This window comes from Pistacia vera, unplaced genomic scaffold (genome assembly GCF_008641045.1).
Source record: "Pistacia vera cultivar Batoury unplaced genomic scaffold, PisVer_v2 Contig439, whole genome shotgun sequence".
In the NCBI taxonomy this organism is placed as follows: domain Eukaryota; kingdom Viridiplantae; phylum Streptophyta; class Magnoliopsida; order Sapindales; family Anacardiaceae; genus Pistacia; species Pistacia vera.
The window spans coordinates 439,323-454,087 of NW_022196267.1; the positions used below are offsets into that span (position 1 = coordinate 439,323).

The 14,765-nt window shown below is 35.6% G+C and overlaps 1 protein-coding gene across 1 annotated transcript; it reads right to left on the minus strand.

Annotated features, from left to right (window-relative positions):
* Positions 1-11,878: 11,878 nt before the first annotated feature.
* LOC116144153 (NAC domain-containing protein 90-like) lies at positions 11,879-13,242 on the minus strand. Its single transcript, XM_031429609.1, has 3 exons — positions 13,009-13,242; positions 12,629-12,921; positions 11,879-12,537 (listed from the first exon to the last, which is right to left on the minus strand). The coding sequence occupies exons 1-3, from the start codon at positions 13,160-13,162 to the stop codon at positions 12,250-12,252; spliced, it is 735 nt and encodes a 244-aa protein (XP_031285469.1). The 5' UTR covers positions 13,163-13,242; the 3' UTR covers positions 11,879-12,249.
* Positions 13,243-14,765: the final 1,523 nt, after the last annotated feature.

Consider the following 14,765-nt stretch of genomic DNA (forward strand, 5'->3'; position numbering starts at 1 on the left):
CATCATCATCTACCAATTTAAAAAATATACCCCAATTATCTAATATTATCCCCATCCAAATGGGCCCTTAATGTAGTATTTTTTTAATAGATCTTACATTATATACGTAGGCTAAAATTGAATGTGATGTGTAAAAATCTATTCAAAAACCAAACACTTTACAATTAATCAACTTTTATAACATTGTAAAATATTAAAGTTAACTCCTATCTGAATCACACCTTTTTATAATAAATATAAACTGAGTAACAATGTGGCCCCAAGAACCCTTTTCTCCTTAACAAAACAACACAAAATCAGCCAATGTGGGTAAAACAATGTGGTCCCAAGGCCAACTCCAAAATCAATTCGAATCAAACACTTTTACATAGCAAATATAAAAATGGGTAGAACAATATGGTCCCAAGAACTCATCTTCTCCATATAAAAAAGCACAAAATCGGCAATATGGGTAAAACAATGTGGTCCCAAGGTCTACTCCAAAATAACTTTAAAAACTATATTCTTACTTCCTCTAACTTCAATATATCATTACAAATAAATAAAAAATAGATGCAATTTGTGGTCTCAATGGCAATGAAAATTTCATCTTCCTAAATCTCAATCTATAATTTAACCTTGAACATTCAAAATTAAAAGAATACAAATATAAAATGTATTACCTGAAAAATTAAAGAAAAAAGGGGCTTGTTGGCTTGATAGGGAGAGATAACTACACTTGTGTGGATAAAAGAAAAAATTTGGCTTGATAGGTTGTTGAAGAGAAAGAAGTAGTCTGGGGAAGAAGAAGGTGGGGTTTAGTTTGACTTTTATAGCCCTGAGCCCCACCTCCTCCCCCCACGCCCCCCCAAAAAAAAAAAAATTTAATTTATTGGGTGTATTGAAGTTTTTTGGTATTTTAATTTCATATAAGGGCAATTTTGTAAAAACTTAGCAAAAAAAATTAAAAGTCAAGGAGGTTCAACTGACCTGATGATAATATCAATACACTTTTTGATGGACACCATATCCATTGGAAATACATTACAATGCTCAAGGAGACAACTTGTGCTGTTGATGGTTATGGAGATGTACAAAAGCAACACAACCAAAGACATGGGGGGAAGGGGTAAGTTGGTGATTGTCAGGGCATCCATAGCTTTAGTAAGGGCCTGGAACGGTGTTTGAAACTCAAGAGAGCTAGAGGGTACCCGGTTAACGAAGTATGTTGTAAAAGTGAGTGCTTCTCCCCAAAATCGTAATGGCATATGAGCTCCTATCGATGAGGCATGAGTAACCTCCAACAAGTGCCTATTCTTGCATTTAGTAACCTTTTTTTGTTGGGGTGTGTTGGAACAAGTAGTATAATGAACAATAAATACCATGTGCTTCCAAGTACTGTTGAAGGGTAGAGCTGTAATATTCTCTTCCATTTTCACTATAGAGAATTTGGACTTGTGCATTGTACTAAGTAAGAATCATTTTGTCAAGTCATTGAAACAAAAAATTTACATCACCTTTGGATTTCATCAGACATACCCAAGTCATCCTCGTACAGTGATCAATAAAAATAACAAACCAACATGCATCACCTAAAGTCGTGACTTTGGATGGACCCCAAACAACAGAATGTATAATCATAAAAGGAGTTTGGCTTTTATTTAACTCTATTTGAAATGAAACGCGATGACTTTTTGACAGTTCACAAACATCACAACGAAAACTGAAGAGATCATTTTTCAAAAATAGGCTAGGAAAAAGTTTCTTCAAGTAACCAAATGAAACATGTTCAATAAGTCGATGCCACAACTAGATGTAGGATTTATGCCTGTCCTCGTCAAAGCAATCTACTGTCAGTGCTTGACTTAATATGGCAGAATTATTTGAATCCAAATCCAAGTAATACAATTTCCCTTGTCTAATAGCAAAACCAATTGTTTGCTTTGTTCAGATGCTCTTAAACACGCAACAATCAAGCCAAAAAATTACCATACAAGACAAAGCTTTGGTTAGTTGAGAAACTGACAAGAAGTTATAATTCAAAGATGGGACAACTAAAACAAAATGGAAATGCAAAGTGTCTTTGAGAATTAACGGCCCTTCCCCAATGACTTGAGTTGACACCCTATTAGCGGTAGAAACAAATTTTTGTAAGGGTGTTTTAAGGTGAGATATTTATCTAAAATTAAATTTTATATGATCTATAGCACCAGAATCAATTATCCATGTAGTATTAGAAACATGTGTACACATATTTAAGAACTTACCATCATTTCCTACAATTGTTCCAGATTCAATTATCCATATACTGTTCGACATCTTCTTTCTCTATCCATGTTTCAACAGCCATTGTAATAGAATTTCTCTTTGAGTTCTTCTTCTGTTGATCACGACTATGGTCCAACCAATCTGGATACCCAACCAATTCAAAGCTTGTTTTTGTATGACTTGATTTGGTACAGTGGGTGGACCTCTTGTCAGTGTCGCTGTTGGTGTTGTTCGATCTTGTCTAGTCATGTCGACTCCTATTCTGAGCTACCATTGATATAGTTTCGGTTTTGTCTTACTCTCCCTTCAAGGTGATATGACGCGTTGCTTCTCGTTGAACCAAATAGTAACTTTATTCCAAATTGGAAACTGGGTCTTTGCGCAAAATCTACCCACAAATTTGTTCGAACTCCTGGTCTAACCCTACAAGAAATATATGCACACGTAATTGCTCAATGGATTTTTGATAGGTGACTATGTAATCAGGATCCTTCATGACCACTTTATCACAGTGGTTCAATTCTTGAAAAAATTCAGTCAGTTCCCCATAATACACATACAAAGGTCTTCCTTCCTGTTTGGCGGTGAAGATCTTCTAGTGTAAAGAGAAGATAAGTAATTCACTTCCATCATAAAAAGGCTTTGGAAGGAGCACTCCAGATTTTGGGAGAAATGGATAAGCGTGATAGCGCTTTGTTTGTCAACTTATGAAGTATGTGTGCATATGCACTTTGCTTAATTCAGCACAATCGTGTTTGTTTTACTGTTTGCGCATGTTATAATATATTGCTGTAAGTGTACACATTGTCTTATTTATATGATCATGTTGGACAAAAAAGTGGGCACATTTTTGCTTATGTGTAAACATTTTATCATTCGTTTTTCACAATACAGGTGTCTCACTCTTGTTATATTTGAAGATATTTTATCTTCTATTCTTCATGAAACTTGCATGATATGTTTACTTTACAGGTGTCATTCTTTCTGAGAGTGGTCCAACAAAGGTTGTTAAAAAGTGTATGAGACGTGTACTGTTGAGATTTGTTTGAGCAAGGATATATATTGTCATCTTTTTCTTCCTTACTCTTTTAACCTGGATATTACATATTCTTTGAGCTCTGAAATTTTGCAGAGCATATTCTATTAGGTTCATTTTGTTACTGAGTTCATTTACGATCATATTTGTTATCATTGAGGATTATGGAACATGGCTCCCCTTGTTGAAGCTTGAAGGAAGTTCAGGCTTTAGAGCTGAAAGGAGTCTTTCGGCTGTCTAAGTTCAAGTGTGGCTTGAACTATCCAAGTGGTTACTTGGACTCAATAATAGTGTAGCTGGACATTTGTGCAATCAAGAGCGTGGAGTCAAAAGTTTTGTTGACAAGGAGTGTTTACGTTGATGTATTTGATTTCAGATTTGTATTGACATTTGGTTGTTGCTATAGTGGATTTGGTTAAGCTGGACTTGGTACCATGGATGTAGGCTAAAATGGTTTTTAGCCAAACCATGTAAAAATCCTTGGTGTGCTTTGCTTTCTGCTATGTATGTCTGATGTTGATTTATAGTTGCTTGATTGTCTTGCCTAAGTTTTAACAAACAGAATCAAACCCATTTCACTGAGTTTAATGAACCCATAAACTCTTTCAGCTTCATTATTTCAAGGGGACATTTACATCAACAACCACCTCTTGACTTTCTGATTTTCAGCATACCATTTTTCATATCCCTCTTCCGATTCTACTATCGGTTTTGGCTTACCACGAATATGGGGAAGTTTTTTTCCTTTCATCAATGTGCATCTCCATCAATTGAGACCACACATCATAGTTTGATTCGATAAGAATTATTCCTACATTAAAACCTCCATCAGATTGGATAGTAATAGGTATAAGTTTGGACCCAGATGATTCAAGTATAGGTTTGGACCTAGATAATTCATCCATTTTTCTTTTCATTTTTTTTTTTTTTTTTTTTTCAAAGAAAGACAAAAAATCTTGCTTTTATTCCTTGGAATCCTAAAAAAATAAAGCTGTTGAAGGCAGCGCAGCTGCAGGAGGACAACGGTGATGCAAAGGTAGAACATGTGCGCAAAGACTGAAGATAGCGCGACTGTAAGAGGGCAGCAACAGTATAGAGGCAGAAAGCACGATGCACGCAATGCAAAACTGCAGTCGCCCGATCACAAAGAAGCCTAGCACGATGGATCGCGTGAGGGTGGAATCTCCACAAATGCAGATCACGGTAGTGATGTTGTGACTCTGAAGGGGACAAAGACGCAAATCTCGTCAAGGCAGTGAGGGTCAGCGTGGCTATGGCGCGATTCATCCTATTGGCTCCGGAAATCGACAAATTCCATTGAGGTCAAGCGAAAACAAGTGAAGTTAGGAGCAACATGTGAAACAAAGCTGGAGTCATCACGCCGGAAGTTGTTGGGGAAATGTAGGTTTTATTGAGGTTTTGGTCGTGCGAGGCGAACTGCCGAAGGTACGGTGGTGGCCGAATTGGGTTGATTTTGAGGCTTGGGCCGAATTGGGTTGATTTGGCATGATTTGTTTTTTTAACTGAGTTCCAAAGATTTTTCTTGGAACTGATTCCGATTAGGAACCTTGCTTTAATACCATGATGAAATGAATTGCTTTCCATTCATATTTTTTAATCATGAATTACAGAATATATGGAGAGAATACAATCCACTAGAATCTGCTAATTATGTCAGTTAACATAATTAACAAATTACAATATAATTAGAAGATTACAGAATATATTCATCTTATATAATTAAAAGATTACAAAATATCCTGACATAATTATAAGATTTGTGAAATGTACTAAGGTGCGTTTGGTTTATTATTTTAGGTAGGATTTTAGGGATAATATTGGATAGTTGAATAGGGAAGTATTACGAGATAAAATTTAAAAATTTATGAAAAAGCCCTCAAGGTTTGCTAATTTAATAAACACCCTAATATATGAAAATATTATAAAATGACAAAAACATCCCTAACACCCAAAGTGCCAGATTTCGACCACCACTGTTGGAATTTGGCCAAAAAATTGGATAACCACAAAATTTGGTCGGATCTGGTGAGTATTCGATCGATATAGCCTTTTCTGGCCATATCCACCATGGATCTGGCTGGAAAAGGACAGATCTAAGGCGGGATGTGGCCTTCAACAGTTGGAAAATGCCAACTTTGGGCGACGGCCAAAGATATGGCCGTTGTTGTTTGTCAACGATGGCCAAGATTTGGCCGTCATTGACAGTCAACGCCAGCCATTTTTTTGGCCGTCAGCTCTGGCCTTTTCCGGCCAGATCTGGCCATTACTGGCCATTTCCGGTGGTCGTGTGACTGTTGTGATAGATTCCGGCTACCACCGACGGTGATTGCCAGAATCTGGCAAGTATTGTGGGTGGGGGTGTTTCTGTTAGTTTTTAAACTTTTTTTCTGAGGGGTATTAATGAGATTAATAAACTTATGGGGTCTAAAAGTAATTAAAAAAATATATTAATATTTTGGGAATAACGTGCCAAGCAACATTTGAAGAATAGGATTGGAAATATGGATAAAAACAATAAACCAAACGCACCCCTGAATATCTTATCTAGTGTAAACTCAAAAAACAACCAAAAGTTGTTTTCACAAATTTTCTATTATTTTTTATTTGAAAACAACTTTTGAATATTATATAAAATACATTTTCAAATATTAAATCATTAAGATATAACTAAAAAAGAAAATTCGTATTTTAGTTTTGAAATTTTTGTTTAAGATCATGAATCAAGCAATGCTCTCCACCAAAAAATTTCATTAGTGATTGGTTGAATATAAAGAGAAATGTTAGATGTACAAAGACTTCTATGTACAGAGGGATGTGAAAGCTGTCACACCACTAGTTTGTGAAAAGAAAGAGAAGATTGATGTGAAATTAGTGATGTGACAACTACCACATCACTTTGTACACAAACTCTTTGTAAAAGTCTTTATACCTCTAACATTTCTTGAATATAAAATAAGTTCTTGTTTGTTTATGAACTCATTTTCCATTTTTTTCCCTCCTAAAATGTGAAATAAGTGCTTGTATATAAATTTTCTAATTTTATTTGTACAAAACATAGAATTTATAAGCAATGAGAATGAAAATTTTAGTAAAATTTTCAATTTTCCTATTTTCTTTTCTCTCTCCTTCTCTCTTATAAAGCAAAAACATCAATTTCAAATCAATATTTTAATCACAATATTGTAAATGAAAAAAAAATTAAAACATATTTGAGAGAATTTTTTTGAGATAAACAAAATATGTGGTAATTTAAATGACTTTTATTGATTATGCAAATGATAAATTTCGTATTATTTATTCAATTCTTTGTGTTTTCGCACAAATATGCGGAAAATGTTATTATTTGTTTTACATTTTTTAATATATATATAAAAAAAAGAAATAAAAACACAAAATTCATAAAATAAAACAGCCCAAAATAACGAAATGGAAGAAACAATCACTTATAAACTTCTTTTTAAGGATATGTTTTATTGGTGGAGAAAGTTTGTATACCAAATTTTCTGTGTAATAAACTGACTTATTTTGACTTCAGATTCATGGTTCGTTAGTGCGCATGCACTTGTTTCAGTTCTAAACTTGAATCCCATCTGGCAAAGATTCAAAGGTAATTCCTTTTCCTCTCATAAAACTGAGCTCCTATTACACTCCTCTATGCCTAATGTATCTTCAAATCCTATAATTTTTTATACTACTACACTCAGGTCTCGTGCTTCTGTCTCTGTGTTTGTTGTTTCTTGCTTTAAGTTTAAAGTGCATGACTTATATTCGCTTTCGTTATTGACTAAATTTTCTGTCTATTACTGTTATCTTTGGGAAAGGTAGCGTGATTAAGTTTGTTTTGTGTGAAAAAAGGAAGCACAATTACTGTAAAAATTTACAGCCAAATGCAATTGAGATTGGTATTGAATTGGTAATTCTGTGGTGGGTTTTGGTTGAAATTTGACTTGCTTGAAGTTTCTGCGTTTCAACTTTTGTTGAGGTCTGTTAAGTTGTGATATTTAGTTCTGCATTGCTTGTTTGCTTCTGATATTTCATGGTTTGTGAATAGTTGAACAAAAAATCGGTTTTCAAAATTTATTTTTTATTTGTTATTTTTGTCTTTGCTTTAAAAAAAACAGAAATGAAATAGAAGAAATCTTTGAAACTGTAATATTGTTGGGAGTTTGTTTTAGGGAAGGGGTGTATACTGGGGTAAGTTTTCTCTTGTATGAGAAGGATATGTTAAACTAATTAATTCCTTCAATTGATGGAATAATTTAGATGTTTATTTAAGCTGAAATGGCTATACAGGTTGTTCCATATAAAATTGAGNGCCAGTGCGCATGCACTTGTTTCAGTTCTAAACTTGAAACCCATCTGGCAAAGATTCAAAGGTAATTCCTTTTCCTCTCATAAAACTGAGCTCCTATTACACTCCTCCATGGCTGATGTATCTTCAAATCCTATAATTTTTTATACTACTACACTCAGGTCTCGTGCTTCTGTCTCTGTGTTTGTTGTTTCTTGCTTTAAGTTTAAAGTGCATGATTTATATTCGCTTTCGTTATTGACTAAATTTTCTGTCTATTACTGTTATCTTTGGGAAAGGTAACGTGATTAAGTTTGTTTTGTGTGAAAAAAGGAAGCACAATTACTGTAAAAATTTACAGCCAAATGCAATTGAGATTGGTATTGAATTGGTAATTCTGTGGTGGGTTTTGGTTGAAATTTGACTTGCTTGAAGTTTCTGCGTTTCAACTTTTGTTGAGGTCTGTTAAGTTGTGATATTTAGTTCTGCATTGCTTGTTTGCTTCTGATATTTCATGGTTTGTGAATAGTTGAACAAAAAATCGGTTTTCAAAATTTATTTTTTATTTGTTATTTTTGTCTTTGCTTTAAAAAAAACAGAAATGAAATAGAAGAAATCTTTGGAACTGTAATATTGTCGGGAATTTGTTTTAGGGAAGGGGTGTATACTGGGGTAAGTTTTCTCTTGTATGAGAAGGATATGTTAAACTAATTAATTCCTTCAATTGATGGAATAATTTAGATGTTTATTTAAGCTGAAATGGCTATACAGGTTGTTCCATATAAAATTGAGTACTTATCTGTGCTTGTTGTAGAATTCTCAGCACTTATCTGTGCTTGTTGTAGAATTCTCAGCACTTATCTGTGCTTGTTGTAGTGTTCTTAGGCATTTGCCAACATGTATGTATCATAGGATAGTTGGGAGCTACTGGAATTCTGAGGAAGAAGCTGATGGTACTGGCTTCGTGAGAAAAAAACCACTAGAGTGATTCAATGTGCTGTGATTTGGGTTTGAGGGTGTTAATTGGCTTGAACCAGACTCGTGTGTTAAGTTCTAGTGATACTGACCCAAAATGGAAAATAAAGATATGAAACTTATACCCAGGTCATGTTTGGCACTTCCAATGGATAGCCTGATCTGTTAGAGTTGCATGTAGTTCTTAGGAAGAAGCAGAGGAGCTGATGGTGCATTTTTTGTGCCTTTTTTTTTTTTTTTCCTGGAAAAGCACTAAAGGATGCAAGAAAAATCCAATTTGTAGTGATTAAGCCAAAAGGTGTTGGCGTTGGCTAGCACATGACTTATATGTGACATTTAGGAGATATCAACACATATGGGATATGCAGAAATGTAAAGTTACAGGCTGGTCATGTTTTTGACCAACTTATAATCGGATAAGTTATAAACTGAAGTTGTCCTAAGGGAGAAGCTTATAGTATTTGTTGTATTTGCTGCCCCAGAAAAGCAGAAAGACCATAAGAGAGATTCAGGGTGCAGTGGTTGAGCAAAAAGGTGTCAATGTTGGATTGTGTTCAGTGATTGAGCTAAAAAGTGTCAATGCTGGATTGTGCAAGACTTATTGAGACATTGAAGTTATTAATATATTATGCAGAAGCAAAAAAAGAAGCTTATAGCCCCACCATTTTTGACACTCTTCCTATGTGGCCTACTTGGGCTCCTCCAGCAGAATTTTTTTTTCAGTCAAAGCCTTCTGCTTGATTTGAATGTGACGTTGTCTAGGCTTCCATTATGGGTTAGCTACAAGGACCTCTCTTTAGAGATGTGGCTCAGAGTATCTGTGTGTGTATTCTATACTTTAATAATATAGGCTGGTTTCAAATAGTGGTGACGCTTTAACTCAAACCTGACATGACATGGTTTTGCGATCTGAAGAGCCAAGGAATCTGAGTTATGAGATCATGTAATTGTGAAGTTGCATCAAGCTTGACTGTCTAATGCTGAACCATGCCGATGATGGAATGCTCTTAGCATAACAAGCTTATGGTGTAAAACTAATGTTTAGAGGCTCATCTATACCAGTTAGAACTGGCACAAAGATCACAGAAGGTTAATTTAGGACTTGTATTGGAAGTCAGTTTTGAAGAAGTAGTAGTTCATGATTTAGTAGCTAGAAACTAATCTTAAGATTTATATCAAAATATATGCTCAGGTTGGTGACAGCTTTCTTGAACTTTAGAATCCCTTCAGAGCTACTTGTATAAGCACAGGGCTGGAAGTGTTAAGCATGAGATAAAATTTGTCTGATATATATAGCACATTTTTCAAGTGGAGCTTGTCTCTCTGAAAGGTTTCTTTTGGAAAAAGTAAAAAGAGAATATTGGGATAAGGTATCTGTTGTATCTTTTATTTATTAGTTTCAAACCGCATATCTGTAGCACCAGTGCAATGCAATTCACTCTTTAAGAATTGACCTCTCATGTAAATAAATAAACAATGGATAATTTACACAGCACTATCTTTTTGTATGGTTTTAACACAGCAGCAGCACATAATCTATTTGACTTCCGTTGGTTCCCTAGAAAGCAAGTGTCATAGAAATTGTTAGATGAATCCAATCCAAGGCAATGTGTGACACAATTAATCCATCTTCTCCCACTTGTTTAAACACTATGCTTTATCTGAATTATTTTTGTTTGTCCTTAATTTGTTAGACCAACTGTGATCTTCGTGAGCATGGCTTCTATTCATACATTGAACCAAGATTAGACAACTTTTTCGTTTCATAATATTGCTACCCTATGATTGAATTTTTTCTTGGCACATACATATCTTTTCACATAATTGATTATCGTCGACTTTCTTTCTATAAGAATATTATGACTACTTGCTTTTAAATATTCTTTTTAATTAGTGTGTTTAACGATGGTTTTTGGTTATAATATAAGCTGCTAATGATGTTACTTGGGTCTTTATTATTGACTTTCTTTCTATTTGATTCCTAATCAACAACAGGATGTATGTAGATATGATACATGATCTAATTATTAATGGTTTTATAATATTTGTCTTCTGTTCTCTAATTAGTTAATAGAAGAATTCAAAATCCTTAGATTGGATTGCTGAATTCCCTCAAATTAGATTATTTGGAAGGCTTATGATTTTTTGTCAGTGTTTTTATTTTGAGTTAGCAGTTCACTAGCAAGACTATAATTTAGGGAACTGAAACAACCTGCACCTATTAAAGTTTATATGAATTAAAATTCATTTTGCATATACCCTGAAGGCCTTTTTTCAGAACTTTAACTTCAGATGATTGGTAATCTTAACCTATTTGCTGTGAATCAACCAAGCTAATGCTAGATGGAAATCATCTTTACTGTCTGGGGTGTCCTTCGGTGATGATACTGACTAGGTGCAAATTTCAGTATTCTGAACAGCTAAATTTTTACAGAAGGTGGTCTTCTTTTTGGGTAGAGGATTGGTTGATTTTTAGCAGGTTCCCATGACCATGTCTGTCATCATTATGTCAGATGGAGTAGAGTTTGGTAAATTATGGTCATATAGATATAGACAAAACTTTTTATACTTTAGTCTTCAGGGTTCATATCAAATGTCTGGTCTACTGTAAGTAATATCAGATCAAGTCAGTCTCGCCTAGAAAGATATCAGAATGCGGGATTTAGGCTTATATGGGATAGTCTGCACCACCTTGAGTTGACACTGAGCGCTGGTTTCACTTGTTTTCATTAGCCCTTGTTCTGTAAATAGTGTGAGCTAGATTATAATTTTTGTTTCTTTACCGAAGTGACAGGTGGCAATGGTTCTGTTTTTTTTCAGACCACAACTATTAATTTTCTTAACGTAGAATCTTTCAAGTTCATAAGTTATGCTCTTGACAGCTGGTTGGTTTAAGATTTTGAGAACTGCAGAACAAGAATAAAGTGACCCATTGAATCAAGCATATGATTTGGAAAAACGCATATTCTGTCAAACACTTGATGTACATTGACAATGTAATTGAAGGTGAAGTCAAGAATTTAATTCTTTAGTGCCTCAAGATTTTCCACCGCTAAGCATGAAATGTTTTTTAACCGCAAGTAGTCAACATAAATGCATCATCATGATCAAACGATTGCATTTCCACAGCATGTCAACTTGTAGATGCTTTGACTGCTTAGAGTTTTGATTTTTCCTCTTTGGTTTCTCATTAGTCATTACATGCAAGTTATTTTTGAGGTATTATTTCCTTTAAGCCCTTGTTATATTTGTCAATATTTTTTCTTTTGAACTTACAAAATAATTGGCTCAACAGGTTGGAAATATGGAGACATCTGAATAGTGAATGCTGAATTTAAGTCGAATGATTCCTACAAATTATCTTAAAACTCATTACAGCGGAACGGCCAAACGACGTCCATGACTTGGTTACAGACCCAACAGGTCTTTTCATTTACTTCTAAAAGCCCTAGACTCAATTTCTTCACAGAACAACATTGTTTGACATATTATAAAAATTCTACATCTGCCTTTATTATTATTCTTGACCTCACAGCAGAAAAAAAAAAAAAAATTATATATCTATGCTACATAGGATGGTAATCTACTCTTTATGGTTGTGCGTTCTAGTTATAGAAGACTCTTAAACAAAGTGGAAGGGGGCTGTTTTGCAGGCTGCAGAGACCTACCAATGGATTAATCAAGGCCAATTCAGCTGTTCCCAGTCCCATAGAGGTGGTTCTAGATTATCAACCATCCTCCAACTGGTATCTCCTGTAGTCTCCGGGAGATCAATATGGTCTTCTCCGGAGTATGACGTTTCTGGTGAGCTTGTCCTTGCTACCATTGTGGTATCCTGAGTTGATGTTGTAGCCCCATCACCAGGAGGTCGTGTCTCTCTTGCTGAAGTTTCTAATGGACGTCTATCAAATGCTCGAAAGCTTCCTGATACCACATAGACTCGACACAAACTGAATTCATGCCGTAGCTACATTCAAGAAGGGGTGAACAAGCAAAAGGTTAGAGATGGAAGATACACGAATATTTCTGCAACTGAATAGCTGTAAGTTTATATTTACCCTTGGAATAGCATCCGTAGATGGATTGGCTCCTCCTTCAATGGCTCTATATTCGTTCATTTTCCATTTGGTTTTTCTCCCAGTTGGAGCCTTTCCCTTATAGAAAACCATTGTCTTCTTCACTCCAATTACTCGGTTATCAGAGGAGTAAACATAATTTGGAGAACCCGTTGCCTTCCAGTACCCAGAGGCGGTAGTTCTGCTGGGTCTCCCACCCCTTGCTTCCCTCTCTTGTCTTGGCGTGAAGAAAAACCACTGCTCAGTGTCTTCTTGACATGGCCTTCCAGAAAGCTCTGCATGCAACATGTCAAAATTGAAAATTGCTTACCGCAACATCAAAAAGAAGAGAAACAGAAAAGTATTAGAGGAGTTATTTGTACTTGGAAGCTGCCATGGCTCCACGTCGTAAAGGTTGATAACCGGAATGACAAAGTGCAGCTCCTGTTTCTGTCCTTCAAGCTGGTTGAGTAGATAGAAGGAGACTAACTCCTCTTCGGTTGGATAAAACCGAAAACCAGGTGGTAGATCCTCCATTTGTTGGTGTTTGTTAAGTTGATATGTTTGTTAAGTGGTTATAAATATATATATACATAGAGAGAGAGAGAGAGAGAGAGAGAGAGGTGCTTTGCATAAGAAGAGAAATGCGAGTGAAAGGTTAGCCGAGTGAAATGAGAAAATTTTGAGGGATGGGATTGGTGGAAACTTCCACGCGGTTGTTCAAAGAAGACAAATGCTCGTGTGTCCTATTATATAAATATAAAATTACACACAAATCTGTGTTTGAACTAGTCAGATACCTTTTTCTTCCGTGTATTGCCAGCTCAGATTTTCTTTTTTCTTTAACTATATATTTAAGGTGATTTTTGCTGATGAATGTGACGAGACTTGCTGAAATAAGCACCTTCAAATTGGGATTTGGTTTGTTCATCCCATGCCGGGGCCGTCAAGGCAGTCTCTCTGAAAAACTATCTTGTACGTTCTTCCAAACTATGACGTGGTTCGAATATATATAGCTAACTTAATCATCTTAATGTTTTTTTTTTGAGTAAACGACATGTTCCCACCCAAGGTTTGACGAAATCTCAAGTCAGTACCACTGGTTTCATTTATTCCAGATTTTCACCCTTAAAATAACGGAAAAACATTTGATGTAACGGTAAAGGGGTAAATTGGTCATTTTACATGGGCGGCGCACGTTAGCAGACCACCGCCTCTAACAGTCCTCCGGCGCACGTTAGCAGACATCGTTCCCGACGTTTTTCGCTCTTTTCCGGCGATTCTTCCATCCAAAATCACCCTAGTAACCACCATTTGAACCCCCATCCTCCCCTCTACAAAACCATACCATTCACAACCCCTCATCACTCGCCGATCTCCGGCCACGGCGACGAAAAACGGTCGATGAACACGAACTCTCGGCCGGGGAATGACGACGAAACGGTTGCTGGGGACATAGGGGTTTTATAGATTTGGGGACGGTGGTTGCATTGGTGGTGTCCAATTGGATTTTCACCACCGGAATCGACCGGAATCCGGTGAAGAACACCAAAACCCTAAGCCTAACAGTGCTAGCGATTGGATGGGCAAATGAGTCGGGAACCAGAGGGGTTTTGGACGACGGACTAGGGGGAAGGTGATGGAGGTGACCAGGGGGTTTGACGTCGCCGGAAACAGCCCAGATCTGGCTGTTTCCGGTGAGGGTTAAAACATAATTTTAATTAATTTAGGATTAAGGGCATTATGGTAATTATACCCTCTAAACCCTAAAAATTCATAATACTGTTACTTTAAGGGTGTGAATCTGGAATAAATGAAACCAGTGGTACTAACTTGGGATTTCGTCAAACCTTGGGTGGGAATATGTCATTTACTCTTTTTTTTTTTTTAAATTGGAAGGTTTTAGTGTAAAATTAAAGGACGTACTAATTATAGCCTTAATAAAACATGTTCTGTAACATATAATAATAGAATATGCCAGGCTTAATAGTTTAGTATTTAACAATTTGGTTTAACTATCAAAATTAAAGGCTTCCATTATTTTATGGCTGACTCTATCTTTTAAATAAAACTTTAACATTTTAGTAATTAAAATTAGTGAAGATCACGGTGTAATTTCTGAATTTATTTATATTTTTAT